At 35.1% G+C, this 26408-nt stretch overlaps 1 protein-coding gene across 1 annotated transcript in view; it reads right to left on the bottom strand.

The window, feature by feature from the left end:
• Lrp1b (LDL receptor related protein 1B) overlaps positions 1 to 26408 on the bottom strand; it is a 1777071-nt gene that overhangs the window by 1122356 nt on the left and 628307 nt on the right. The window contains exon 3 of the mRNA XM_041674488.1: positions 18313 to 18450. Coding sequence (XP_041530422.1) covers positions 18313 to 18450 — 138 coding nt within the window. The remainder of the gene's footprint in view (positions 1 to 18312; positions 18451 to 26408) is intronic.

Here is a 26408-nt window from a genome sequence, read left to right as displayed (position 1 = left end):
CTTTCAATGATTCTAAGGAATAATTCAGTTTAGTCTGACTTGTTTTCTCAGACAGACAAACAGACAGATTTATCTTCTACCTTTGTCACGATTTCTCTAGGAAGATCAAGCTAGATATTCCATTCTATTTTTCTCTAAGTACAGGTAACCGCTTTGGTCCATGCTGCCTGCTAAGGAGTTGCATTCACATGCTAGCATGGTAACCACCTTAAGGGTAGAGAAACCCTGACAGCCCCAGACCTCAGTGTCATAACTGGGCCATTGTGACAGAGCACGAATATTTCTATGCAAAGAAAGCAAGACTCTGAAAGAAAAAAACATCCACACCCATTTAGAAGACATGATTTATTTTTCCATTCATGATTTAATTTCTCTTAAAAGCTGTCTTCATCATTTAACAACTAATATAAAATAAGAGAGTTTGGAGTAAATAATTGGGTTGTCATGATACAAAATAGTTAACATAAATTGAATCAGTGTTGAAAATTATTTCTGTCAACCTTTTCTTTCTTTCCTTAGTTCAGATTATGTGAATGAGCAGTCCTGAAAAGACAGCTGTGCCTGCAGAGTGACTGAGTGGTTAGAGTGCAGGACTGTAGAGAGGTTGAAATGATCTCGGTCAAGAGGCTAATTACCTCATCTTGGGCTAGTTCTAGCTCTCTGATACAGCCATTATTTGTCCATCTTTATGTCATGTAGGAACTAGCATCTTGTTGCTAATAGATGCCTATTACTATCTATTCTCTAAATTATCTATTAGATATATTAGATTCTATTATAGTAGTAAGTCACTAGATTCCACTAAACCTGAAGACATAGATAGCATTTTGGGCATATAGAAAATCTCCCCATCTTGTTGTACCTGTCTCTCTCATGGACCTACCTATCTATTTTAAATTTCCCTTGACTTACGACTTTCTATGTTCTGTAAAACTATAAGAGTTGATGAAACTGTTTCAATGTTGTAGCATGGAATTTGGGGTAACCTAAGTCTGTGTTTATGGACCATGGTCACTCAAAATTAAATCTTGTATGTCCTTTAAAATAAGAGCTGTGGGTTTTGCATTGATACACACAAAGCACAGAAGTTCACATTTTGCCCATTTTTCAACCATTTGATTGTTAACTACACTCCAACATTAGTCCTTGGACTCATTTATCAAGCTTCAAATCTATTTTATAAAGTTTTCATGAATTGTGTGACTCAACTTCTTCTCCTCAATGTACAATGTGCTATCATTAATTTTTCAGGACATCCATCCTTCCGTATTGCAGCTATTTCTTATCTCTTTTGTCAATTTTAATTTGATAAACAACACCTAGTATGCTCTATAACACTAAGTCAGATGTTCACAGAGGGAGTTTTAAAACAATTCTAACTTAACAGCAGTATCAAAAGCCAAACATTTACTTGAGTTTTAAACTCATCACTTCAGTGATTGTATTGTATTTGCTCTCATTTAAAATAAGTTCTTCTCCTGTTTGATAAGAACAGACAAAGACACTCTATTTCCCCTATAATTTTCTTAATTGCATTAGCCTTTCCAAACAGAAAAATTGAGTTTAGGTTTCTTTGTCATGGCTTTCTTATTGTTTTAGTAGTTTCCCGTTGTCCCTAACTAACACCTAACTAACAAAAGTACCACTTGCACAGCTGAAAACAACATATAATATAAAAAGTTGTGCTTGACTATAAATCAAAGTATTAGTAGTTGTTGTGTCTATGATATAAGAATGTCTTATAGTTTAAGGACTTGGAAAACGTGACATGATTTCCATTTATGGTTATCTAGATTGAAATTGAGGTAAAAAAACAATTTTTATAGAGTGCATAATAACAAATGTGCTTTTCTGACCTCAAAAAAACGTTAGATAGGCTATAAATATATTTTGCACTAGAAAACTATCAGAAAATCTTTGTCTAGATTAGTGTTGGGGTGCTGTACACACCTGGTAAAATGCAAAAAAATATCAGAGAGCTTAGGGTCCTAAGTCATCTACTAACTGATAATTGCCTCTTCAAAAGAATGATTACATATTCCAACTGTATTTGAATAGGAAATAATTGTTGCAATCTAGAGCATTGTCGAGATTTGTGTTTGCTTGGGGATTTGTTTCTCACTGAGACTTGCCTATGCCCCAAATCATAATAATAAATGAAAATAGGGAAAGTCACAGATGAAAAGAAGAAAATATGTTGTTTACTAAATAAATTCGATGCTTTAGCAATCAAATAGTGACAGCTTAGATTTCAGAGAGAATGGTTAACTATGAAATGAACAAATGTAGACAGTCTCTGACGTTCCCTCTCTCCAAGTAATTATTTTCTTTGTGTTAGGATGGCAATGATACAGCAGCGGTTTCAGATCACATCTGGGTTCCCATTATGTTCTTGAGGATTTTTTTTTTTGGTCTGACTTTGGTGTACTGTAGAATCTTGCCATGTGGGATGTCCTTTTGTATATGTGTTACTTTTATTGCTTAATGAATAAAGCTGCTTCGGTCTCTGGCAGGGAAGAATAAAGTCAGGTGGGAAAACTAAAGGGAGATAAAGAGAGTAGGTGGAGTCAAAGAGATGCCATGTAGTTGCCTATGGAGACAAATGCTGGATCCTTACCAATAAGTCATAGCCTGGTGCCAATATGTAGATTAACAGAAATAGGTTAATTGAAAATGTAAAAGCTAGCTAGAAAAATGCCCAAGTCATTAACCAAATAATATTGCAATTAATACAGTCTCTGTGTGGTTATTTGGGTCTGGACAGCAAATAAATGAATATTCAGTCTTCTTTTACAATCTTGAGAATCATACAAACAAAAAGACGGTAATTCATGTTTGACAGGAAGTGCTGACTGCCTTTGGTGAACATTGTCCCCCAATTTCAGGCTCTAAAGTATACTAAAAGGCCTAAGTCCTGACTGGTTGGGCTGTCTGTATATTCCTTAAAGCAAACAGCTATATGAAATCAAACATTCTTCTCATCCATTAAGATTTCCCATGTCATACCTTCTCATTTAAAATATAAGCAAGACACACTTGGAGTTGAATTTACCCAGACAATTCCTGAAGAGTAGTTAAGTATGAGTGAGGTGTTTACATCCAGGAAATGGACACCATGCAGAGTTCCCCTGCATCTTTCCAATTCTTCATTCTTTTTCACCCTATGCCATCATAGACTTAAAGCTACTTGTGTGGGTATTAAGTGCTTCTTTCTTGATGGGGGTGAGTCTTCTGTTTTGTGTTAATTTCATTGGTTAAATAAAGAGACTGCCTTGGCCCTTTAATAGGATAGAAAATTAGGTAGGTGGAGTAACAGAACAGAATACTGGGAGAAAGAAGCCGAGTCAGGCAGTCTCCTTGATTCTTCCACCTGACACAGCTGCAGGTAAAGATCTTTCCTGGTAAGCCACACCTCGTGGGGCTACACAGATTATTAAAAATGGGTTAATCGAGATGTGAGAATTAGCCACTAAGAGGCTGGAACTAATGGGCCAGGCAGTGTTCAAATGAATACAGTTTCCGTGTAATTATTTTGGGTAAAGCTAGCAGGGTGGCAGGACACAGCCCATGACCTCCATACTATACTTTCTGACCTGTCTTGACAGTCTGTTTTCAGGGTAAAGTTTTGTTATGAGCAGGTCCATTTGCTATGGAGCTCTTGTCACTCTCAGAATTGTGGGTGTTTGTAGATAGACATATACATAGAGCAAACAAAGTGATTAGAAGTAATTAGGTGGGAACTGAAATTCAAAGAGAACTGAAGAATCTTTCAAAGACAAGCAAATTAGGATTAAGGGCATGTATCAATGGTCGGGTAGATTAGATTTTCAACACCACCAAAGCCATCAGCCAAAAATAAAAAGCAATTAAATTGATTGTACAATATGTTTCGTGAAAAATTCATTTACGGGAAAAGTAATTTGAAATAGGAAATTTAACATTGGGAAGAAAAGAAAAACAGTAAGATATGTCTTGGCATATTTAAAACTTGTTCATCTGAATCGCTTTTTATAAAACTAGAACCACCTGCTCAAAGGCAACATTAACCACAGTGGGCTGGACCCTCTCACAAGCATCATTAACTAAGAAAATGCCCAAAGAAATGTCCATAGGAAAGTCTGATGGAAGAGACTCCTCAGTTGAGGTCTCCTCCTCCTTACTGACTCTAACGTGTCTCCAGTTGACAAAATAGTTTTTGTCAGCCCATCAACCCGCTCCTACCAAAGAAGATTTTATCTACTTTAACGTCACACAATTTAGGCTTTTATGCAAGCAATGTGTCTGCTTTAAAATTCTGATCAAGGAAACAAAGGCAAGCATTTCTCTACTAGGTTATGAAAACATTTCAAAGGGAGACAGTTTAATGGTAGTGCTATTTTAGTATGACCCCATCATCCTAGAATATGTATCTGATGTTTTCAGCTGCAATGACCTTGGTTTACCACAAGGCTTCCTTGAAGATGGAAAAATATAGTGAATGGGTGGTAGGATAGAAAGCAGGAGTAGTCTGGAGCATACTTCCTGTCAAGTAGTAACTTCCTCTGGACTCTTGTAAGCTATGGGAAATAAACTCGGCTTTGTTATTAGATTATTAATTCTACTATTTAAGTCAAATACCATTTCTAACTGATGTGTCCTAAGTAAACAATTATAAATTTAGGAGTAAGCTTTGACAGCTAATTACCCAGAATACTAGTTAATAAGCCATGTCTAAATTATAGTGGAGGCATAGTTCACAACTTCAGAGGTATGGAAAGTTTCAGGCTATGTGGAGACATGTGCAAAACATGATTAAGCAGCAGAAACAGAGTGCGATGAATTTACAATTCTTGCACAAAGTACAAATTGCTTCACACTGGCCACATTTCTAAAGATGGCCATGAAAAGTTGCCTCTCTGGAAACACTCCAAAGAGGTAGAGATGGCAAGTAATAAAGGTGATCTTGAATTGAGTCAGCCTATAGGATGATGGGTGAACTGGAACACCCCTGAAAGTCCCTCCTGTCCCTATTAACTTAATATTCCATTGCACTGAATGGAAGATATTGCTGGGCTGATATTTTAGTTTTAGTCATTAAGGCCCTTTGCTTCATTTTCACATAGTACAGATAGAACAGATAAATAAGAAGAAAAACATTTTGAAGGCACAAGCACATGCTGGATCTATTCACGTTCATGTCAGACTTCATTTAAGCTGGTTAATATGACTTTACAGCAATCTGACTGAGGGTCAGTCCAGGTAGTGTTTCTGTTCTGAGAATATTGGAGAATGGGAGCCACTTATTGAACTGCGTAGATTTTTCCTTAACAATCTCTAGCTTTATTCCTGTTGTACCTTAAGTGGGAACATGCCACATTGCAGCCAATGGAACTGCAAACTGCTCTTTGGGGCTTGTCTTCCTTGTAGTTTGCACTCAGCTAGTGCAGGGACCAAAACTACCAAGACATGATGACATGCCTCACAATTCCTTGTGTCAGAAAAATACCAGTCGCCTGATTTCATGTTTTTCTTAATCATAAGTGTAATTGTGAAAACCATATCAATTCTCCACAAAACCCAAACCTAGGTTTTTTGATTTCATCAAAATATTGCTTATAATGAATCTTACTGTTTTTTTTAAATCCAAATATATATCTACATTCAAGAAGGTTGGGAAGGCATGATAACGCTTCTTTAGCTTCACAGCAAATAAAAAAATAATAATAACAATGAAACAATTGACACTTTGAGTCCAAAAGTCACCAGACTCACAAAATTTCGTTATTTTTTCTTTCTTACCATCAGTTAATACAATGAAGTATTCAGTTATGATCATGTTTAATGAAGAATCTATAATAAATTGTCTAAATCTCTGCAGCTTAAAAATCAGAACTATATCTGAGGAAGTCAACTTCATATAATACTTTGAGTGTGTGGTACATCACTATTCTTGGTTCATAGAGTCTGCTGAGTATCCATTTTCATGTACCAGAAGAGATTAAAAAAACTTGATCCATTTTTACAAGGTTACTAACCTCATTACTGTTTACACATCCTTAGACATGTCACAAAACCTTTTTATTACAGCAACCAAAAAAATAACTAAATCAGAAAGTTTATTTCAGAAGTGAGGCCATTGTTATGAAAAACTTATGTATGGTTCTTAAGCTTTTAAAACTGGTTTGTGGAAGGAAGGTGGAAGAGTTTGGAAATTTGCAAAAGAAAAACCATAGACAACATTAGTGGACTGAATTGGTCTCTCTGATGGGAACATGGAAAAGTAGAATGTTTAGAGGGGCATTGACAATGAAGATCTAAGTCTTGAGGTTTCCAAGGGGAACTGGATTCTCCCAAGAACTAGGTTAGAGGCCATTAATATAATATTTTAGTCATGATTTTGGTTTCACTTACCCAAAGCATGAGGACCTGAGTGCAGTTGAGTTTTCTCAAATATATTTACCTAATTTACTTGGTAGGAGACATTTTAAAAGAATTTGAAAAAAAAAAAAAAAGAGTGTGCACTGAAAAAGCAAGTACCTAGGAAGAATTGTCTCTTAGTCAGCCTACATCTGAAATGGAAGTAGAACTTGACAAAGATCGTTTACATTTTATTCTTCTCTAGCTGTGAAATATGAGCTTGAGAGAAGCATGGAGTCTTGCTCTACAAATTCACAGAATAGGTCAGGCAATGTGTTCCATGGTCAGAGTGCTTGCAGAGAGGCCCTTAAAGTGAAGCTCAGATAGCAGCAGAGATCCCATAAGTCTCCAAAAAAAGGTGATGGGGGCCTCGTAATTTCAATTAAACCAGGACTATGATAACACTACTAAAATAAAAAACACACCTCTAGAATGACCTTTGGATTACAAACTGTTCAGAATAATTTCCAGTTGGCTAGCCGAGAGGGTCCAGCCTCACAGACTACTCTAACCAGGACAACCCCTATACTTTCCCACTATGAAGAAACTGGACAACAAATGATACAAATAGCTCTTAGGACTTCACAATTACCACATTTTTCCCACAACCTCCTAAAGATGCCATTGACCCCAGACGTCAGGGAGTAAATTTAAGAACAGGACACCCACATTCCCAAGAAGTAAAGTGGGTAGTTTTGGTAGTTCAATGGGTCATGGGTGTTTGTCATCATTTTTTGTCATGGGTGTTGGTTACAAGTTTTTTTGATAATGGTCTGGAAAAAAAGCTGAACAAAGGAGTTTAGATTAAGGGTTCTTGTTTTGTAAAGAAAAAAATATAGATATAAGGATATAAGGGTTGATTATTGAATCTATTCTGAAAAGAAAAAAGAAAATATAGAAACATGATAAAATTTAGATTACTGAAGTTACTTTTAAGCCATAAAAGTAACTCTAGTTTTAAATATTTTAATTGATGTGGATTTTTGTATATTGATGCAAATTCAAGATTATTTTTGTTAAAGCATGCTGTACATACATTTCTAGTCTTTTTCAAGGTATTGTACCTATTAAGCTCATTTAACAGTACAATGCAAATTTCTAGACCTTGAAAGTTATTGCTAACAGGTAAATAGTTAATTATTTATTGCAATCAAACTTATTATGTATGCTTTTCAAGGTAGAAAGAGATATATTTTAGACAGGTCATCTTCAATCACTTCAGAGATCTACAGAATATGTCATTTAAGATGTTTTAATAACATTGGTTCTTTGTTTCTTTTTAATAACAAGGAGACATGTCTGTTTCTGGCAGCACCAATCTATTTCAGGGAAGATGATAGGCATCAAAGAAACTCCACATGGAGTTTTACCATTTTTTATGGAAAAAGTAAGCTTCTTTGCAAGAAAGTGCCTTTGCCTCAACTGCTGAGTGTATGCTGTTCAAATTGGACAAACAGGACATAAGAGAAAGGACTGCCAAACTTTACCAAGACATGGTAAGACAGTTCTTCAAATATCCTGCTTAATAGAAAAGTCTGTCAAATATTCTAAGCCTGAAGATGGATGCCCAATGTTACAGGGGAATCTTGGGTGACTGTCCTGGCAGCCTGTGGTTTCTGTTATTTCTCACAGTTTCTGGAAGTCGTTTTCTTTCACTTCCTATTTACTCAGTTAATATTATTTTCTTTTCAAGTATCTGAGGTAGGTGAAGACTAGATAGTTTGATGTAATTATAATATTACTTGTTTACCAGACTCGGAAAGAAGCTCACTAAAGAGCTGTAAAGTGTGTAAGATTGAAAGATATCAAAGATAGTTTCAGATAGTAATGCAAGTTAGGATAGAAAGTAAATTAAGTACAAGACTTTGGACTTACCAAGATAGGACGAATAATAGAGTATTATCTGAATTTGTCAAATGCAAGTGGAGTAAACATTGTTGATGTATTTATTGCCTGTATATATTACATATAGTTATTGTACTTATTGTATATAGTTTTTTTTATATTAGTTATAACCTTTTTTACAAAGATAAAAACAGGAAAATGTTTTAGACAAACAAGGGAAATATCTCCACATTGTGTTTGTGCTATAGCAAATAAAACTTGTGTGAGAATCAGAGTGTGCAGAATGTCACTAGTTAGCCATAGAGGTCAGGTAGTGGTGACATATACCTTTAATCCTAGTACTTGCAAGTCACATGCCTTTAATTTCAACATTATGGGGTTGGAGACCAGAAGGGACAAGGCTGAGTAGAGAGAGGAATATAGGGTGGGAGGAGCCAGGAGCTCAAGGCATTCAGTCTGAGAACTTGTAAAGATAGGATATTCCATCCTGTTTAAGGATTTCATAGAGGTAAGAACTGTTGGCTAGCTGCTCTGCTTCTCTGATCTTCCAGCTTTCACCCCTAATATTTGACTTTGGGTTTTTATTATTAAGACCAATTAGAATTCATGCTACAGAGATTGCCTTGAATTTCAGAATTGTCTTAGACTTCATTTCTGTCAAGGTTCATAACTACTAAAGATGTACGGGGTTTTTTGGATGTGCATAGAATGCTCCTTATTTTCAAAGAAAGCCACTACATTATGAAAACAAGTAATGGAATATCCCAATTTAACAGAAAAAATTTTTTGGAGATAACCGGACAAGAGGTAAAGTTTTAATGATTAATATTTTCTCTCTACTGGATCTAAAATCACCTAGAAGACACATCTCTGGACACTCCTTGCCAAATCATTTAGTTAGAGAAGTTCAATCAATCTCTGGCTATGTCTGGAGACGTTATCATGATAAGCATAGTGGATGTGAGAGGACATAACTAAACAGGGCAGCACCATTCTGTGAACAAGAATCCTAAACAACACAAAAATGATGATGGGATCTGAGCATGGACACTCATCAGGACCTTCTTCTGGAATGGAGATGAGGTATGCCAGCTGCCTGACTACCCTGCCACAGTGGACAGTTACCTACAATGGAGAGCCAAAATAAACCCTTTCCCCTTAAGTTTCTATAGTCAGGGTGTTTAGTCACAGCAACAGAGACATTAACTCATTCATAAATCTTTAAGACTTTCTATAATTCCAGCTTTGCTCAGAAAATTATAACTTATTTTAAATAATAATATGTTAGTTCTTGTCACAATGACATCACATTATTTTAAATTCAAATTTCAAAACATTCTTCAGAGAATTGTTATTTCTTTCAGATCATTCTCTGAACACTAAATTCCCAAGTTTGTGGAATCACTGCTTTTCTCCAAGGACAGAACAGTGAATTAGATGATGACATTGGATTCACGCTTGTTATACAATTGTTCAGTTTGCTGTTCACTCAGCACATTGCTTTCTTTCCCTTCAATTAATAAAACTGACAGGGAATATAGAGTTAGTTTAAAATTGTCTCTCAGTTGATTTTCTTCCCTTCACCTTGTGGGTTGGAGACAGGGTCTGGAGGAATGCTGAAGCATGAAGATTTTATGTACTTTCCACTAGAGACAACTCGCAAAGGAAAACTCAAGGTCATAGTTTAATCCCTGCTCTTAAGTGGCATTCTGTGTGAGTCCAGAGGACACTGTTCAATCTCAGCATCCTGCTTGAATTCCTTGTTCTTTAGAATATCACGCTGTGTATGTCAGAAATGCAATAATAAATCATAGGAGATTTGGCCTCACAGTTTGTAGTTGAGTGACAGTCTTTCAATTCATACTTTTGAATAATATTCAAACAGTCAATATTTTCCAAAGTTGAACAAGAAGGCAAAATTTAAGCATAATAATGTTGTACTTTAGTAGCTTACCAAAACAGGGACTCTAGTGGCTATAAATAGTAAATATATCTTTCAAATGATCAACTTTCATTTGGAAAAGAATTCCCTGAATAGGACAGCCCAGGGCTCCCTCCTTGACCTTCACTTAGGTGTTCTCCATCTAAGTAACACATTAAACAAAAATACACAAGGTGGAGGCTAAGGAAAATCAGAACAGAGGACCATTCAACTTCTTGTCTTGCGGCTATTAAATGTACTTATTTTCTTTCTAAGAATCATCAACCTGACTTGGTACAAAGATGCAAACATTCCAGCCTCCATCTGCTCAGTATTTAAACACAATGGGATGGCACCCTTATAATTCCATTGTGCACACATTCTAGTATCACTTTTTACTCTCCTGCCCTTTTCTGTTTTATGCAATGGCAATGCATTTTAAATGGGCTATGCTGCGTGCATCCTTATTCAAATGTAATTGCTCTTTGTCTGCTAATACTTCATTTCAGTTTCAAGGTCATAGGTCTTCATTTTTATTCCTTCATCCTTCATTCTTTCCAAAGAACTCAGAGCTCTCCAGAGCATCCAGTGCTCAGTCATACATTCATTTGCAACAAACAGAGCCCTGGTTTTGAATGCTCATATTTTCTTCATTGGCATATACAATTCTTGGAGTGGCATGCAAATCAGTCATCAGCTCTGTTGGGAAATCTCTTTGCATTCCTGAAAACAAAATTAGATATTCCTCATTGTATTCCTTCTCGGCCATTTTTTCCTCGCCCCACTATACCATATAAGTGCTGTGAAGGTAGAATATTCCATATTGCAAGCTTAGATAGAAGTCTGAAACATTGTCAGTGCTTTGTAAAAAATTAACTCGTGTGAATGAGGGAGTTAGAGGGAATCTTTCACTTTATTACTGGCACGTTTTAAAACTTCATTTGATACATATAAAAATTATTCAATATTATGCCTTTATTTATTATATGAGAAAGGATGCAGGATAGAAGTATAAGGATAAATAATTACTCCCAAAGCCTATGAATATTCATATGAATTAACCCTTTTAAAAACAGTGAATAGTTAATATTTCTCTTCTTTTATGGAAAGCTTATCATGGGTGAAGAAATTGACTTACATCTGATTTAATTTGTTTTCCACCTATGTCTCTTTTTCTCTATTTTCCTTCTAAGGATTAAAGGCAGAGCTTCAGAAATACTGGGCAAGGGTTACATCAAACCACTGGTGTATAAAGATCTTGTTTGGGCTGAGGTTGTGACTCCCTTGATACAGCACTTAGCTTAATCCCCAGAATTGTAGAAAGGAGCCATGGAAGACCATAACTTGGATCCCAGCAAAGGAGGCTCTCAGGCCGGAGGATCTGGAATTTTAAGGTAGTAAGGTGAAAACAAAGCATTAAACAAAGAAACAAATAAATAAACATATAGATAAGGAAATAATCTTCTTATCTTAAAATGTTTTAGTTAATTTATTTTATGAATCAAATTTTATAAAATTATAAAAATTAATTATAATAATTTAATTTGATGGTTATAAATGCTTTTCTTGCAAGTGTGTTGCAAGTATGTTTGTGCACCCCACATGTGTCTGATTCCCTGGATCGTGAATTATTGATGGTATGAACCACCATGTATGTTCTGGAATTGAATTCTGGTCATCTGCTTTTACATAACAGAACCATCTCTATGGCTCTGTCTTTTATTTTAGATCAGTTAAAAACAATTTCTACATTGATACATACTTTTTTCATATGATTATTTTTTTAATTTTTTATGGTTTATTTAACTTTTTATTTTATGTGCATTGGTGAACTGGATCTTCAGACAGTTGTGAGCTGCAATGTGGGTGCTGGGAATTGAACCTGGGTCCTCAGGAAGAACAGTCAGTTCTCTTAACCGCTGAGCCACTTCTCCAGTCCCTCATATGATTAATTTTTATTTAAAAATTAGTCTTCAAGGTTGATATGCTTGGAGAGAGATTAGGAATTTATTATGAATCAATATTAATACAAGATGTAAATTTATAAAAAGGAATTCCTCTTATTTAGTTATCCTTTGAATTATGAGTTGTAACATAAGGTAATTAGCCACTATTTTTCAGCACTGAGCTAATTGACTAGCCAATTGTCTCAAAAGGTCAACATATTCAAAGAGATTGGTGTGATTTGAATGCCAGGCAAGCAATATGTTTCAAAAATAAAATATGCTTTCTACAAAGCCCAAAGATCTAAGGTGATTCATAGGCTCAAGACGGTAGGAAAACGGAGACAAATTGATTCCTGGACCTTGCGCTATGTTGCCTTACATAGACCAATAGCTTTGGAACCACACCTGATAAATACATTTTTAGAAGTCACATATAGATATTACCAATGAGAATTCCTGGACTGATTGATTCATTGCAACTGCAGTTACAATGTGGAGTTATGTGAAGATGTTAGGTTGCAGCAGGCCCCTAGGATAACTACCTTATGTTGGTCTAGCTTAGTCCCATGAAAAGCTATCTCTCCCTTGCCCTCCTCTTTGTTAGCCCTAACATGACTAGCAGATGAAAACATTTTGGAAGCTAGTAACTTAGCAGAGTACAATCTTCTGCATGCCCAAATTCTAAAAATGTCAACAGTAGGCATCTGAAGTTTTTAGGAGACCTTACCTCATGCTGCTCCTAATGCCCTGTTTTCACAAATGTATTTTAAAAGTGTCTTTATTTATGCCTTCTTGGTTTTGTTACTTTAAAAATTTCCTGAAACTGCTTTCACATTGGAACATAGAATTTGAGAGCATATAAATCTATATTCCAGGGCCTTGGTCACTCAAATTTAGCTCTGGAATAAACTGCCTCTTATTCCATTTAAGGTGAGAGATGCATTTTCCACATCAAGAACATGAAAGCATATTTTAAATTAAACAGTATTTTTAGAACTGTGACTCTAAAATAAGTGCGTATACTTCTATACATAAATGAATATGCATATGTTTCTATGTATATCCATGCACAAAGTGGCTATATACTAGCACATTTTTCAATAGTGAACAATTCTAATTTCATGTATCTATTATTTTCCAGTATAAACAATATTACCTTCTTTTGAAGGCTACATATTGTGGACATGTGTGAAATATTACAAAACTTCATTAATATGCAAATCTTATGGAACAACTGACATTTATATAAATGATAATTTATTGGAAAAAGAATTTTTCTTTCTAGTGCGTATGCACATTTGTTTGTATGTGCATAAACATGTTTGTACATGGACTAGTATGTTGAATATCTTCTTCAACCATTCTCCACTTTGTGGTTTTGTTTTGGGGTCTTCTATTAAACTTCATAATCATTCATTAAGTTAGACTGCTTTTCCAGGAAGCCCTATGAATCCTGCTGTTTCTTCCTCCCCAGTGCTGAGACTACATCTATATATCATTGTACCCTGAGATTTTACAGGGTGCTAGGACTTGTGTGGCAAGGTCCTTGTGTGGTAGCTAGCATTGTTTGCTGAGCCATTTCCCAAGCCCTTATTGTTTTGTTTCTGGGACAAATGTTGTTCTGGAAATCAACTAGGGTCAAATGTTAGAGCATTTTTTCTAATTCAATTCTGAAAATTAATCTCTAAGAAGAAATTCTTAAACCTGAGACAGGGTTTAGGCAGTCTTATCACTTTCCCACAACCGAGCACAAAATACAGAAAACCTTTCTGAAACACAAGTGGTCTGACATCACAAGCCCAGACTGTGTTTCTTCACAATAGGCGTTTTGTTTATTTGTTTGTGTCTCTGGGTTTGATTGCTTTGTTGATGGATTAATTAGAGGCTTTTGGAAACAGTATCTTCTCTGTAGGCCAGCCTGGGTCCCGAATACATCAGCAGTTCCACCTCTCCTGTTCTGTGATTATATGTCTATGCTATCATGACTAGCAATCTACAAGGTTTTGAATGTTTCATGTCACCTGAGCAGACAATGTTGACTTCCTACCCCCATTTCCCACAGGGGAAGCCACAGTGGCTATGAAATTGGTCTTCTCTAATATTTCCACATATATTATGTTCTATATTTTTTGTTTTGGATAGTTAAACTGATAGTTGAAGAAGATGGATTGGTAGAAGAGTGGACATAAAACCACCTCACATGTTTTCACTGGATCCTTAATTTCTTCCTTTTCTCTCTCATATCACCTTCCTTAGTGCCTTACCGCCCATCTTCCCTAGAAGGATTGAAATACATCATTACATTCTGAAGATAATGTTAGAATTACTATGAGTGCTAACTTAGCACTAGTCCTAGCCTTACAGTACTCATACCCCTTATTTTAAACCTACTCATAGCCCTATCTCTAATCCTAGCACTTATCCTAACCACAACCTCAGCCCTTACCCTAAGTCTAGCCTCATAGTTAATCCTAACCTAAACTGGCCTGATCTATATATAACATTTGTCCTAAAACCAAGCCACTCGAAAAAAGAATTACTGATGAAACAATAAATCAATATAAAACTTTTCCATCCTGGAATATTGGGTGGGAAGATTTGGGCTTCAAGTTCATATTTTCAGATGAATTCTGTTTGAGGAAAATTGAAATACATAAGACACTTAAACAAGGAGGCTAAAAGATTGCTAAATTTCCCATGGTTAATCATTTCAGAAAATAAAAGCTACCGTTTACCTTGACCCATTTTGAAAGAGTCTCTTGGTTAAATCTCTCCAGAAGGTTTTTAAAAACTCTTTATCACAAGACTTAAGTTCTATGGATAACAAAACAAAAGATAAAAAGACAGATATCCATTTTAAATGTTCAGTTTAGTCTCTGCAGTCAATGCATGGGAATTCTTGACAAAAGCCTGGAGATGAAGGAGCATGCATTACTAAGGATGAATCCTAGTTTTCTTAAGTAAGAACTGTGTGCAATTAAAAATTAATAGTATTATTTCAAAGAAATAAATGTACATATAAGAGAATATTTTTATGTATTTTTGGATAAATATACCAAGTATGCATATAGTGGGCCCAAAGCTACCTAGAGACAGGATCACACACACACAAAAAACTAAAATTTGCAAAGGACTTGTGTGGCATTTCTGTGCATACACTCAGCAGGGGTGGTAATTATTTCTTGCAAGAAGGTTTCATTTCTTAACGATTACAAAACCTCAGATGTCAGTCTCCTTAGGTTTCAAAGGACCCTAAATACTTGATAAAATGAAACTGTATGGATGGCATAGTTGTGCTTTCTTAGGGACATGGAGTTTGGCAGAATTGTTCAGTGTGTTACAGAGTGCTGATACTGTTTTAACAGACTGGGAGCAGATCGTGACTGGGGAATGCCATCCCCACTTGCATCCACATTCCTTGCTTCCTTGCTCTGCTAATGCAAACTAACTTGATGGAGAATTGTAAAGAATCCCTCTTTCAAGTGCTCAGTAAAATGTGGACATAATTAATTATCCTAGGAAGGTCAAATTCAATATTGTGATTTTATGTACGCTGTGGTCTGATCTCTGTCAGCTCTTTCTAGCGCTTTCTATGTTCAAAAGCAGATCTCAAACTTCAGTACATTTCTTTTATTGCTACTACACTTTAGACAAGGAATATTGCTACTACTTTGAAATACTGTGTAGAAAGAGATGCAATTTTGAAAATACAATGTGGTTATTTTACCAGTGCTTATTGTTAAATATCTTACCAGCAAATTCCTGTATATAACTATGCCCTTATAAAAATCCATTTTTCCATCAATTGGAACAAAATCATGGAGATTAAAATATCTGTGTTACAGAAAATCATTAATAATAGATAGTTTTTCATTATTTTGACTAGAAAGGAATTGATTTCACCAGGAAACATTCTGAAAACAATTCACTAAACACAAAAGCATTCCCAAGACCAGAACATAATGTTCAAATCTTTAAGCTTTGCTTATTATTAATTTTCATAAAGACTACAAATACCCCCACCAAATGTACTTTGAATCATTTATTAGAAGAAAGAGCCAAATTCATTTCTTAGTCATGGCTTAGGCTTTGTGTGTAATTATTTAAATTAGAGTACATGCTCTGAATGCAACAAACGTTTTTTTTTTTTAAAAGAAACAGCAATGTTAGGAGACATAATTCAGAAAGAAGGGCTCAGCACAGCAATGAAGAGTGTATTTAGGTACTTCCTTTCTTACTTTGTGATTATATCAGAAGGGTCCCTAGATACTGGATAGGGGTGGTGCTTGAAAATAATTCATAACCATATTTTTCATTAATAATTAGCAAGGAGGAAAGCCTCTGAATGTAGGCAGAGAGACCTGAATTATACGGAGTCATTGTGCTGACAAAATATCCATGTGGCCTCTTTAAGGCACACCACATACATGACAAAAATCTAATGTTCTTTCCCATGTTCTGTCCATGCCTTGGTGTACAATCAGTTACACACAGCTCCGAATTTATCCTCTAAATGAAAAATGTTTTGGTCACTCAGTCTAGAATGGCATATCTTTTTGCCTTGATCCTACTATTCTATATAATACATTACAGAGAAGCAATTGGGAGGACCTTTCTCTGACATAAATGCAAATGCAAATTTGCCTGTATTGCTTGTATTTAAGTCCACCCATCTAAGTCTACTTAGGCAGTGTCTAAGTGTGAACATTCTGTAGATAGTTGTAGATGTAGATAGCTAAGCTCCTCTGAGAAAAATCAGAAATTGACTCTCTGGTGAGTTTTCCTATATCACTGCCTCTCCAATATTTTGATATTTCTCTTTATGTGTGAGTTTACATATACACATGTTTGGATCCATATCATCCAATTGCCTGGAACTGGAGTTACAGGCAACTATGAGTTCCCTAATATGTGTGCCGGAAACCCGAACTCATCCTCTCTATGAGTGGCAAGGACTCTTCATCACTCATGCATTTATTCAACCATGTCTCCCCAGCATTGTAAAACCTCCTCTAGCCCATGTATCTCACTAACCCTAAGATGTGGAACATTTTCTTGTTTACATCCTACTTCAGTGACCTATTGTGGAGATGTTTGATCCTTTCCCTCCATTCTAGGGCCCATCTTGAGAAAGCAGACTTTTCCCTATGCAATCAGTGTAATCTGTTTACAAAGCTTTACTCATGTTAATGGTCATGTATGTTTCTTTCCTTTCTACTCCTACCAAGGGGTTCCAGTACTTCCCTTCACCTGATCCTGAAGGAGTGGACATACAGAAACAGAAGAAATAGTGGCTGCTCACAGCTGTCGTCAACCTTAGTGTGTGTCTTCCTACCAGATGGTGGGTAACCGTGTGGCAAAAACTGGGAGGCAAGGGGACTGGTTCTAAAACATATGTACGTAAAGTAAGATATTTAGAACAAGTCCCCATAGGTGCAGGCATACACAGCCTGCCCTTGCAATGATCTGTTCTTTATCAGCTGCTGTGAGGTCAGTTAAGAAGAGGGATAGATGTGGGAGGTTTCTTCTTTTACCCAGGGCTGGCCTCATACACTGTAACATCACAGGCTCTTTTGCTTCTTAATCTCATGTTTCAGTCCCTGTAATCCACTCCTAGCTTTTAAAATGCTCCAAATCCACTTATATTTTAATATCTCTTTATTTTGATTTTTCTCTCATATCTATATAGAAATTACAGGCTGGTATTTAAAAACACGTTAAAATTGCAATGATATTAATAGCATACTATGGTAGGGCAGAACTGGTATTAAAGAAAATATTTCCTATGAATACATGGATTTGAATATTAAATTGTAGGAGCATTCCTTTTATTTTGTTTAAGACAAAGATTAAATAAACCGGCTAGTGGTGTGTAAATCTATTATGATAATGACTCCTCGTTCTTTTTTACTGAATCGAGAAATTTTATCTGAAATAGGTTTTTTAAAAAAAATCCAAGCTTCAAAGTCTGGGTGTGTGGTTGCTAACATGGTTTTCAAGAAACTGTGATAGTTATACCGTTGAACTTTATATTGAGAGACTGGCAATAAAACCTATTCTCTCTCTCTCTCTCTCTCTCTCTCTCTTCCCTCCCCACCACACCCCTACCTACAGTTGAAAGAAAAGGAGGGTTGGACTTCTCTTTGAATTTTTATTACTATACAAGGTTGACTATCTCAGCCGCATTGTTTCCAGCAGACTCACCCTGACAATGCGCTCCTTCGTCAGAGCCATTCGGGCAGTCTATCATCCCATTGCACAGCCGGGACAAATGGACACATGGACCAGCTCCACGACAAGCAACATGATTCAAGGGGCACTTGATCTCCACCTCCTTGGGACCTGTAGGTGAGAGGAAAGAAAAGTCTGTGTGTTAGCTTTATTTTTTTGAGGGCAAAAATTCATAGTTTGAATTAGGAAACCAAATTGCAGATGCCACTACGAGAGCACAGCTCTGACTTCAAAAACTTTCAGATTGCCTATGTGAGAAGAAAGTCATTTGAAAAGATATAAAGCATATGAAATTAAATATATTTTTAAAATAATTCCATAAAACATAAATATGCTTCTCAACCATTAAAACAGCATGGTTTGCAAGCCCAAGGATTCATATTCTCTGTTTCTTTATCCTAGATAAATTTGATGAGGATGTCAAACTTCTTTAGTCTTAACTTAATTGTGAAAGTTGGTTAATGACAATTTTTTCTCAATACATCATTTTAGATTTAATTTGAGTACCAAATGAGGGCTGTTATTATAGCTAAATAAAGAATGTTCTAGCACTGAGAATTGCCCTTTACAAATACCTTTCTTTCTGTTGTATACTCCTAAAGGAGGAGAACTGACATGCTTGTATTGTGCTCTCACTACTTAGATGCGACAAAGTAATAATGAAGAAATAACCAGGGTCATGTGAAATTATGAAAAGCACAGAAGATGATACTTATAATGAATAAGAGAGCAAAAAGAAAAAAGTACATTACATAAAGAAATAGAAACTAATACTGATAACAGTTTAATGTACTTTTAAATTCCTATCAAATATAAATTATAGGTTTACATGATTCATTTCTTTCATAAAAACTATTTACTTCCAAGCTTTTGTATTTTCACATATATAAAAATGATTCCTAATGACTTACCACTATAGATTAATATGTCTCTCAGTACTCATAAGAGATACTTCTTTTTTCAGCAAATGATTATTAACACAGGAACTCACACTTGGTAAGATCATGGAATGCTCTGTCTTAAGTGGGGCATCCCTATCACATTCCTTTCTCCCAAGGATTAGGAATCATTGTTAAAGAGGAACCAGAAAGAGTGTAAAATACAAAGATGTTGTGTGACTACAGGAAAACAGTCTGCCAGACAGAACAGGACAACTGCACATGTGAACTCAGAGTATTGTGAGGGCATGCACAAGAACTGTCCACACTCCAACTAGAGCTAACCCCAGCATGGAGAACACTGTTGGAAATGAAGTTCCACACCTAGCCATGGAACTACCAGGAGTTGATAACTACTAGGAGAAGCAGAGTCAGTTTTATTTAGGTGAAACACTGATAAGTTGACTCTTCTCCAGTGGAAGACCACATGCCCTCAGACATAGGGCCAAGATACATTGGACTTGAAGAAAAACAGATGCAATATTGGGTAAGTAGGGAAGAGGAGTATATCTGAAAGGAGATGAAGGGAGATGAATATTATCAAAACACATTGCACCAAATTAGCAAAGAACTAATTAATATTTTGTACATTGGCTGAAATGTTGCCACTAACAGGGTTCTCTACATTTTTGAGGTATATTTATATAATTTCTGCCATAAAGTTTGCTAGTTTGTAATATACCTCTTGCCAAGAATGTGAAATGTATCTTATTATAATAGTTCATGAACTCAATTAATCACTATTTCTAAAACTACCTGTTTTTCAACAGCCTATGCATGGATATATCTATATTCATATTTTTCTAAGTATTACAAGTCATAGTTGAAAATTAACATGACAAAAATTAACTTAAAACAAAATTATGACGTTATATGTATCACTGTTTAATAGTTATAAAGGATTTCAAAAAATAAGTGTTTTTCTTTAAAAGTGAAAATTAGGCATAAATGTCAAATTGGTATTTAGGCCAGTGATATGTACAGATATTTTTGAAATTCCAAGTGAGTGTATATTTTTGAGGTATTTTTAAATCTTTATAGTAAGAAAATAGAAATAAATTAATAGTTAAAACTTGCAATTGTTCAATGAAAAATAATATCTGATTGAAACAAGGAAAGTATGGCCATCCATTTTAAGATACTGATAGAACTAAAGAAGGTGGAAAACAAAGACACGCTGGGGTCCAGAAGTTATGCCTACCTTTTTACAAACTGCAAAAACTGAGACATATCTTGATTATTGGAAAACGATATATAGAACTATGAGATTCTTAGTGCTAGCACACAGAATCAAGCCAGAAAGCTGGTCAGAAACAGGAAAATGTGTGCTTTCATTGTTCACCAGCTGGGGGAGTCTTCACTCTTGCCTTCCCTTCCACTGTTGCCTTGGAAATGACAATGTAGCTAGAGCTTTCTTGGCAAGCTTTGATTCAGTCTATCCTTCCACGAATCTCATACTAAAGTATATCAATACAATTGTATAAAAGCGGAGGTTCTTTGTAGAAATGGTCGTTCTCTTTGAGAGGTAAGTTGACAACTGGATAAAATAGTATCTTAAATCCTTTGATCGGTGTCAGAGTTATTTAATTGGAACAGAGCAAAATTCATACACTACATACACAATATATGGAAACCCAGGTCTGGGCACCCAGATATATAAAGGTAAATATAGCATTAATTTTATAAGTATTTCAAGTAATATTTATAAGATTAACATGAAACATACACTAAAATTATGCAGCTATAAATATCTATTATCAACAGTTATAAAGTAAGTCTTGAAAATTAAATGAGAGGCAGCAAATCATTTATCAGTCAAAATCCTTCTTGAAAGCAGGCAATATGGGTATGTTGTATATTGTGGCAAAATGCATCCTGGTGTTTTGTGTTATTGCAAGTGAGAATAACTCCATGATAATCTTTTAGTTCTACCCCAAATGAAGAGAGAAAGCAATGTGATCATAGCTTCCACTTTTCACCTATATGAAAAAAAAAAAAGCATGTGACGAGGGCAGTTCTTTGCATCGCTGAGATATGCGATACTTCTTGAAGTCACTCATCAACATCACCAACATGACATAACAGAGGACTTGTCTAAAGTTTCCAGGATATTAATATATCTGGCACTGCTGTTGCAGCTGCTGGATCACAAAGAGTTAAAGATGCTGGGGTGAGGTAGGCCAGTTAAAAACTGAGAATTTCAAAAAAATACAAAGAGAATCTTCATCACATATACTTTTCCTTTAGTTTAAACACTTCCAATTCACTAAAGATAATTTTAGGTTACTAAGTACTATAATAATATTTTAAATACAACAGTTAGAAATATATTTCTTTTTAAAATCCTCTATATTATAGCAATACTCCCAAATATTTGTTCTTGAAATTATATAACTTTGCCCAATTCATTGAAATAGACTTCACTTTTAAAACTAAGTCTTGCTTTACAAACTGCCCACCCTCCAAGGTCAATGTAATTCTTCTGTACTCTTTTAAATGCTACATTATGTTTTGAATATGTACAAAATAGTTTTCTTTATTCAGTTTATAAGGTGTAAGACACAGGCACATCAAATGTTTGTCTGACTAATGATGCTGAATTTGTTTTGCAATTGCTTGGACAGATAACGGTTGCAGCAGAAACAGCATCAGTGCCCAGTGCCAAACTCTCCCTGCAGGCTGCCATTACCACCCACTTTCTGCTCCTTGTGCTACTAAGACTCACCCCTGTTGTCTTTTGTATGGATAACTTTCCAGTGGTCCTTTGTACTCTTTCTGAAATTCAATTATATACTCTTAATCAGTACACAATAATAAAGATATTTTTGCTAAGTGAATATTTTTCAAATAACAGTCATGTTGTCTATTTAAAAATACATCATTAAACATTTTCAGCATTTAGATTTTACGTGCTTCATGCCTGTTCTCTGGCTTTACTCCACTCTCAGCATTCTGATGATTTAGTTTTCTTCAGCTGAATAAAGATTAACCTATAACAGAAAAAAAATCCAAAAGGTCTAGTACAAAAAGGAAAATGGTCATCCTTATGGGAACTTAAATTATGCCCAACAAGACATACTATACATTATTTATGGGACATTCTCAATTAGTAAATTGTATAACTAAATTTTAAATTGTACTTTTGTTCACAGTGAACCAGAGGGACCCAGTTTCCTTCAGAAACTTCCCTGGTTTCCTGTCGAAATCTATACCCTACTTTTCTATCTCCTGCCTCTTGGACTCAACCACGTTACTGTGGATCTTCGCCTCTTCATTATTTTTAGCATACCTAAATGCAGGTCCACATTACACATGTCTTCTGAACATCCTCAGCCTAAAGAGAATCATTGACATTGGCATATGATTGCTCTTTGTCCTGAAAGGTCTCCATACCACAGTCCATCACTTGGAATTGGTCCATGACTCTTATTTTCCAGCTGTTTGCTGTAGTATCAGACTCTGAGATCTGATATTAGGAATTATTTTTCATCCTCATGGTGCAATCTCCCAACACAGCATAACATACAATGTCCACTTGAAGGTCAGTTGTTTGAAAGAACACAGAGAATAGAACACTGCTAATTTCTATTTTTCTTCTGACATATAAGAATGTAAATTTCTCTCCCATTAACACAATTCATTGACAAGGTTTCACTAATAGATATTTCACCCTGTGATTACATTCAATTTATAATGATTCTTAATTTCTGGCCAAATCGAAACAAAATGTCTTGACTTGATTTCATTATCTAATTGAAATTTAATGAGTATTTCTTACAATGAATATTGAAATTTATATTGTTTAATATGTTGACTTTTTTCTTTGCCCCGCCCAGTCCTTCAATGCAAATTTAAACCTTGCCCACAACCTCACTTTTACTTCACAAACACTGTGCAACAGAGTGCAGAATGCATTAGATCGGAGACCCACATGTGCATTTGTCTTCATAGTTACTTAGTAGTCATCTAAACTTAGTACTGTTCTTACCCCACTGAAAAATAACAATAGTGATAACATCTACATTAGAAAATTGTAATAGGTGCAAATGAAATTCCGGGTTTAGTTTTGATGCACGGGGTAAGTGCAAGCTCTTTGGGAAATGCCAATGCTCTCCATGAAGTGAACTTTCAAAGCCACTGCCCATATTAAAGTTTTACTTTTTATGATGTTTTGATCTCTGAATTTTTCATGAACTGTGCCATAAAGGCAATTCTGCAATAACTTACAGATAAGAAGTGCTTTCATTTCTTTTGCCACAACTTAAAATACGGTGTATCACATCACAGAAAGGAGAGTATGTATAGAAAAGTAGTCTATAAAAATTTCAACTGAAAAATAATTTCAAACAGAAACACATGTGATAAGAGAAAGAAGCTTAAAACAAGAAAGTTTTAGATTTTGTTTGCATATTCAATTTAAATATTGAAATTTTATTATAGTTTTTAGAATCATGTGAAAATCAGTATTAAGTAAAGTTTAATATTGCAGAAGATATGGGTTTTTATCTATTTGTAGGGTGTCTTAGAACTCGAGCTGTGGAATATTTAATGCTGTGAACATTTTCTCTTTATTATTTTAAGACCCCATAACTCCTAAGCCTATTATATTTATTTTAGGACAATTCTCTTAAAATTAACTTCCTATAGATATTTTAAAACACATGTTTAATGTCAATATATCTTAATTATATATTAGGGTTTCCAAACAACCATTACACTGTTTATAGCTGTCTAATACTTTCTATCTATATATTCATTTTTATTGTAAACAATTATTGTCCACTTCAAAATATAGTTCTTTGAACATATTACAAAAGAGTATCTTCTTAAAATTTAGAAGAGATAAATTGGTTCCTATCCAACTAGATGTGTAGAAATATTACATTAGTATAGTATTATAATTGCCAAGGTTTCAGAATCAAATCAATTACAGCAACCGAATCCATTCATAAATATCACACGGCAAGTGCATGGGATTCTTGCTCATGTTGTTTCAGCTGATTGGTACATAGTATAAATATGCTCCATGAACACATGTTCATTTACTGACATCAAAATGACAACTGGGTGATGTACACCTGTACACAGGCACACCTACTGATATTAAAGAGAACACGGGGCTGTGTACACAGACATGTACATACACCTATGATAAAAGTAGAACATTGTGCTATATGCACATGTTCATATGTACTCTTACTGATGTTAAATGGAATACTGGGTTATGTACACCAGTGCACAGGCACACCACTGATATTAAACAGAACACTGGGCTGTGTACACACACATAGGTGTACACCTACTGATATTAAATATAACACTGGATTTTGTACTACTATAACAGTGAAAGCACAAACTTTCTTTATCTGTTTGATTCTGTGAGATTATGCTCTTATCTTTGATTTCAATTTTACTTTATATTTTATGTTTAGCATAGATTTGGGGCTTTCTTACACACTTAGCAACATCGCTAGCCTCCCATCATTTAGATTTTCATGTGCTGTCACAGCCAACAAAATGATATTTTAATTCAAAGGGGAAAGCAAAATAATTTTATAGCATTTTTAATATAATTGAAATTATATTTATGAACTTTCATTTCTAAATAAAACAGTGTTGGCTCCTCATTTGTTAGAATAATCTGTGTGCTTCGCTTGAGGAAAGAGAAATACGAATAAAACCTTCTGTTCCTCATATGCACTCAACCTAGTATTAATTCCAGTCGACCAAATAATTTCAAAGAAAAACATATTTCTGCCAATAGACTTTTGTTTACATACTTCAAATGTAGGTTGTAAAGATTCAAGAACCCAAAGAATTGTAAAGATTACTGATTTTGTCTAGTGCCATCTCTGATATCTTCCTGCTTTCATAGAATCCTGCAGAAGGAAAGTTTGCACTTTGATAACACGCTCAGGGGTTAAAATCTCTTAACACTACTACTAATCTTAAGAAGTCTATTGATAGAGATAGCTGCATGTTGTATAAAGATATATATATATATATATATATATATATATATATATATATATATATTGAATGTTTAAAAAGCATGGGTAGGCACACTTAGGAAGGCTGTGCCATAGTAAAGCAAAGTTGCCATGATCACAGTTCCCACTGAAGACTATGATGGATCTGGAGGTAGAAAGATGACAGTACAGTTCTTTCATTACAGAATTCTAAATCACATCTAATGACATTACTGTGCTAAGGTGGTGTCTCAGGGCTCAAGAAATAGCTCAGTTGATTAAGAACACCTACTTCCCTTCCAGAGGACACTGGTTCTGGTCTTAGCACTTACATTGGGTACTATTTTTATTTCCAGCTCCAAGCGACAGCCAATGCCATCTTTTTGGTCTCTGTGAGCACCCAAATACAAATGACCTTCAGTTACACACACATATTTTAAAAAATACTAAAAATTAGTTGTAAAATTGTCTTATGTTTATGTGTACTTGTATATGTTTATTGTGCAAGATTTTGAGTATATCAAGTGATTTTTCAACCATTTTATTGACTTTGGCATTTAAATAGCACATACACAAGAAGTTACAACATTCTCCTACCTGACAACTGGAAATACAACATGCATCATATTGGCAAAGAGATATTAGTATACTCTCATGATCAAGATTTTGACATTAATTATAGTCTTCAGGATAAAAATTGATTAGGCCAACTGACTTCCTACCTTCTAACATAAGGACAAATAGATTAAAAAGTCAATGACATACTGCCTTCATTAATCCCAGTGCTAACACAACATACAGTGCTTATTTGTTTAAACTCCTCCTTTCTTCCTCTCCAGACAATATTCACATGTTCTTGAAATGTTAAACATTTTCTTGTGAAAAACAGAGGAGGATTTGTATAGATAGATGAGACTAAACAACTATAATCAGGTGTCTGGGTCGCTAGAAATCTTATTTTTTTTTCTTTTTTTTCCTTTTTTCTTTTTTCCTGTCTTTGGCGTAAATGAATGCAAACAGAGTGTAAAACATATACACAGTTTTAATGGGGAAATTAGACTTACAGTACCAAGGTTCCCTCGGAAAACAGGAAGCAGAAGGGGCGGCTGCGCCCCTGCCTGCAGATTTATAGGTAAACATTCACCTGAGGCGGACACGCCCC

This window comes from Microtus oregoni, unplaced genomic scaffold (assembly GCF_018167655.1).
Source record: "Microtus oregoni isolate MIOR12 unplaced genomic scaffold, Mior012 000025F_ref0000491, whole genome shotgun sequence".
NCBI lineage: Eukaryota > Metazoa > Chordata > Mammalia > Rodentia > Cricetidae > Microtus > Microtus oregoni.
This window is presented reverse-complemented; position numbering and strand designations above follow the sequence as displayed.